This window comes from Frankliniella occidentalis, unplaced genomic scaffold, assembly GCF_000697945.3.
Source record: "Frankliniella occidentalis isolate FOCC.00 unplaced genomic scaffold, Focc_3.1 Scaffold41, whole genome shotgun sequence".
Lineage (NCBI taxonomy): Eukaryota > Metazoa > Arthropoda > Insecta > Thysanoptera > Thripidae > Frankliniella > Frankliniella occidentalis.
This window is the reverse complement of record NW_026267171.1, coordinates 1,035,220-1,038,781: the sequence shown is the minus strand read 5'-3', so window position 1 is coordinate 1,038,781 and position 3,562 is coordinate 1,035,220. Positions and strand designations below refer to the sequence as shown.

The window sequence follows — 3,562 nt, the reverse complement described above, 5'->3', positions numbered from 1 at the left end:
TGGGCCTGGATCTCCATGTCGGAGGGGATGGCGGCCATGGCGGCCACCACGCAGGCGGCGAGAACGATGAGGACCTTCATGATGTCTGCAAAATAGATGTATAAAAGGGTAGAGTTGCGCAAGATTTTGCGGGGAACGGTCCTATCCCAAAGGTGAGTCTGGAGTCGCATTGACTGTTAAATGAATAATTTCTATGATTGTCCGACAGAACAATCGTATGGTAGATTCGGTGTTCAAATCGTGGTGCAAGACAGCTCCACAACAGAATTAAAAAAAGGAATACCCAGGGAATAATACTGTTAAACAAGATGACAGCTAACTGGAAAACTGAAAGGTTTCACAGCTAAAACTGCAAAAGTTAAAGGTTTAAATCGTGTTGTTAAAACTGTCATCTTTTTTTATAGTCCGATTCTTAGAGTACCTTAATTTTTATGATTTTAAAATACACAGACGATTGAATTATGCAAAAAAACAAACAAACAAAAACAACAAAAAAACTAACGATGCTAAAGTGTCCCCCCGCGCAATAACCAGTTACACACTGTATAGTAAATGAGATTCTGCCCTGGCTCTGCATTCAGTACTCACCGGAGAGGGTTTGCCGTGTGCTGATCACTGCCGAAAGGTGGCCCTTTATACTCCGATCGTCATGAAATGTCGGCTTCTTATCTTTCCTCGTTCTCGTCTGATGACTTTGAAGGACAGCTAAACGCTAGAGTCCAAGTGACAGGAGGCACCGCGCTTATCAAGGGCAGACTTTTTAATTATTTCCACTGATAAACGTGACGCCGGAGTGGCTCTCGAGAGTACGGGCGCGACCGCGGCACGTGCGACTCGTGCTGTGTAACCGCGCGTAATCACAGTCATCCAAACACTGCGACGTCACATTCGAGCGTTCGGGCATTGTGTCACATTGCTGCGAATATGTCATGGCACATTCGTGGGAACGTTTCTTTACCAGTAGCGTCTGCACCCGCAGGCCATGTGCACGCTATTCATACTACCCTTGTCACGTGAGGTGCTGTCACATATAGTACAGAAACTAATGTGACACGAGTAACTGTCGTTTGAATATGACGTGACAGTGTGTGAACTAAAGTCATTTCTAGTCCAAATTTCGTTAAATAATTTTCTTGAACAGTGTGCCCCACCGACCCCTTCCTTTGTTTTGATTACTGCGTATCAGGTGCGCGGCCTATCATCGCTCAGCATAGCGTCTTATGGCCCCGTGTGAGTATGCGACCCACCCGCACCTCAGCATCCACCACAGTGTGACTGCAATGAATGGAGAAGTCTGCGGACCAGCCTGTATTGCCAAAAAGAACACCTCGGAAAAACTGAGTTTCGTGCAATTATTACAAATTCCATTTGCATTGAACAGGACGTAAATTCTTTTGTTGGCAGATTGGCTTTTTCACAAATAATCACGATTAATCAAAAAGTAAGTCAATGTTTTTTTTCTGTGTAAATCTATGATGGTCTGATCTGAATACACGAGTAATATAAATACCTTCCAAAAATAAAAAAATGTGAGGTCAAATCTTCCACAAAGCTACACTGAAATAACAAAATACAGGACCCGTTTTTTCTTTCTTTGGAAGGATAACAATACTAATGTACACAAAAGAAGGTCCTTGAGCGCAATTATTTGCATTTTTTGATAATCTCTCCGCCCGCGAGGTATCGTCACAAATTTAAGCGAATCATTCACCGTTACGAAACTGCCTCAAGTTCGGCCTCTACAAGCTCTCATGCTCATGAAATATAAGTACGAAAGAAATACATTTATGAAAACGGTTTCTAAGAGACGAAGCGAGTGTGTTACATCAGTTTAAAACACACAGAAGTTCAGCACAACACTCTAAAACCAAGTGTGTACATAGTACACTTTTGCTTATGTGTGTATAGTTCCTTGTGTGTACTTAAAAGCACACACAGCGAAGTGTGTGCCTAGCATGGCACACACAACGAGGTGTGTGCCACGCATGTACACACTTCCTAGTGAGTGCCATGCCATGATAGGCGCACAATTTCTTATGCGTACTTTCAAGTTCACACAACGAAAATTGTACTACGTATCGGGTGTAACCGGTGAATACGCAGCAGTGTCGCGGGTTTGACTAATCTTTACACCCGTAAGGGGCCATGGCCCCTGCAGCCAAATTGAGTATGTGATCCCGCAACACTGCTGGGTATTCACAGGTAGACCCGGTACATACTTGGGTTTACAGTGAACATGCCGTTCGTGCAGAGAAGACAGTGAGCCAGTGTGCAGAAAACGCTGATTCAGTGGTGCATGTAATTTATTGTCGTTTACTGAGTACAGTCGTCAGTACGGGTGCACTGCAAACTTAGACAAGGGGGTAGCTGGCCTCGGTGGCGATACCACAGTTGTTCTTCTTGTTCCGGGCCATCCTGATGTAACCTTCCTCACCCCAGGAGGTGCCCCATGAGTTCTTGACGATCCAGTACTGCTTGTTGGGCCAGTCGGTGCCGTAGCCTACGGCAAGCACACCGTGGTCCAGGGAGTCGGAGGAGCAGGCAGACTCGTAGTAGATACCGCTGGAGTACATCTGGAAGCTCCAGTTGCTGGCGTCGATGGCGACAGACACGGGGCCAACCTTCTCGACGGCGTCACGGAGGGCGCTCTCGCTTTTGGACTGGACGTCCTTGTAACCGGTGTTGACACCACCGTTGTTCTCAGCCTTGTACAGGCAGGAGTCACCGTCCTGTCGATAACAACAAAAACGTGACAATTTGTCCAAAAGCTTGAACCCATTTTAAAGTCTGGCGAGTCACTGACCTCACCGGTGTAGGGGTAGCTCTCCTCGGTGTCGATACCGTGATTCTTCTGAATGTACTGGAAAGCGGCTACCATCATACCACCGTTGCAACCCTCGTTACCGAAGTCCCGGGAGCAGTCGACCAGGTTCTGCTCACTGAGAGAGACCAGCTGACCAGTCTTCTTAAAGAGCTGACCCTCGAGGGAGCCGGTCTGAAAACCATATTTTTTTGAGGTATCTGTGATCAAATTACCGCACTCATCGAGCCACTGTCACCTCCGTAAAAAGGTGCAGAACGAATTAAAGAGGTAAGCACGATTATGACACGAGTTCGACCCAGATTAATTGCTAGTTGGGCGCAAGCAAGTGTAGAGCACAAGGGGTTTGATACTGTAATGTTCAAGAAACACGACCCCATATTAACTCATAATCACGTCTATTATCCATAATATTCTAAAATCTGTATCTATAATCTGATGATCATTAATTTGGTAACCCTTATAATCTACATCAAAAAGTATACGGCTGAGGTTAGTTAAGATCCCTTGGTAGAGCATGTTGGCAACTAGAGAACCCCTGCCTACAGTGCATTAACCACCGTCTAGTTAAGACTTACAGCGGAAAAGGACCAGCAGGAGCCGCACTGGCCCTGGTCCTTAACTGGGGTGACGGCACCCGGGGACCTCCAGTCGACCTTCTTGCTCCAGGGCCAGGAGTCGTTGACGGCGGTGTGGACGAAAGCGCTGGCCTGCTTCTGGCCGCTGCGGTAACCGTTCAGC

At 46.6% G+C, this 3,562-nt stretch overlaps 2 protein-coding genes and 1 long non-coding RNA gene across 7 annotated transcripts in view; 1 reads left to right on the top strand and 2 right to left on the bottom strand.

Moving 5' to 3' along the window:
• LOC113203300 (procathepsin L-like) overlaps positions 1 to 3,562 on the top strand; it is a 601,094-nt gene that overhangs the window by 421,552 nt on the left and 175,980 nt on the right. The window lies entirely within an intron of this gene.
• LOC127748671 (uncharacterized) lies at positions 5 to 1,317 on the bottom strand. Its single transcript, XR_008011036.1, has 2 exons — positions 589 to 1,317; positions 5 to 85 (listed from the first exon to the last, which is right to left on the bottom strand). It is a non-coding gene; the product is annotated as an uncharacterized LOC127748671 (long non-coding RNA).
• On the bottom strand, positions 2,286 to 3,561 carry LOC113203312 (procathepsin L-like; the record flags this gene model as incomplete). The annotated part of the gene is made up of 3 exons (XM_052266593.1): positions 2,286 to 2,729; positions 2,804 to 2,995; positions 3,400 to 3,561. Coding segments are annotated over 3 exons (732 nt in total), but the record flags the coding sequence as incomplete, so codon positions are not given.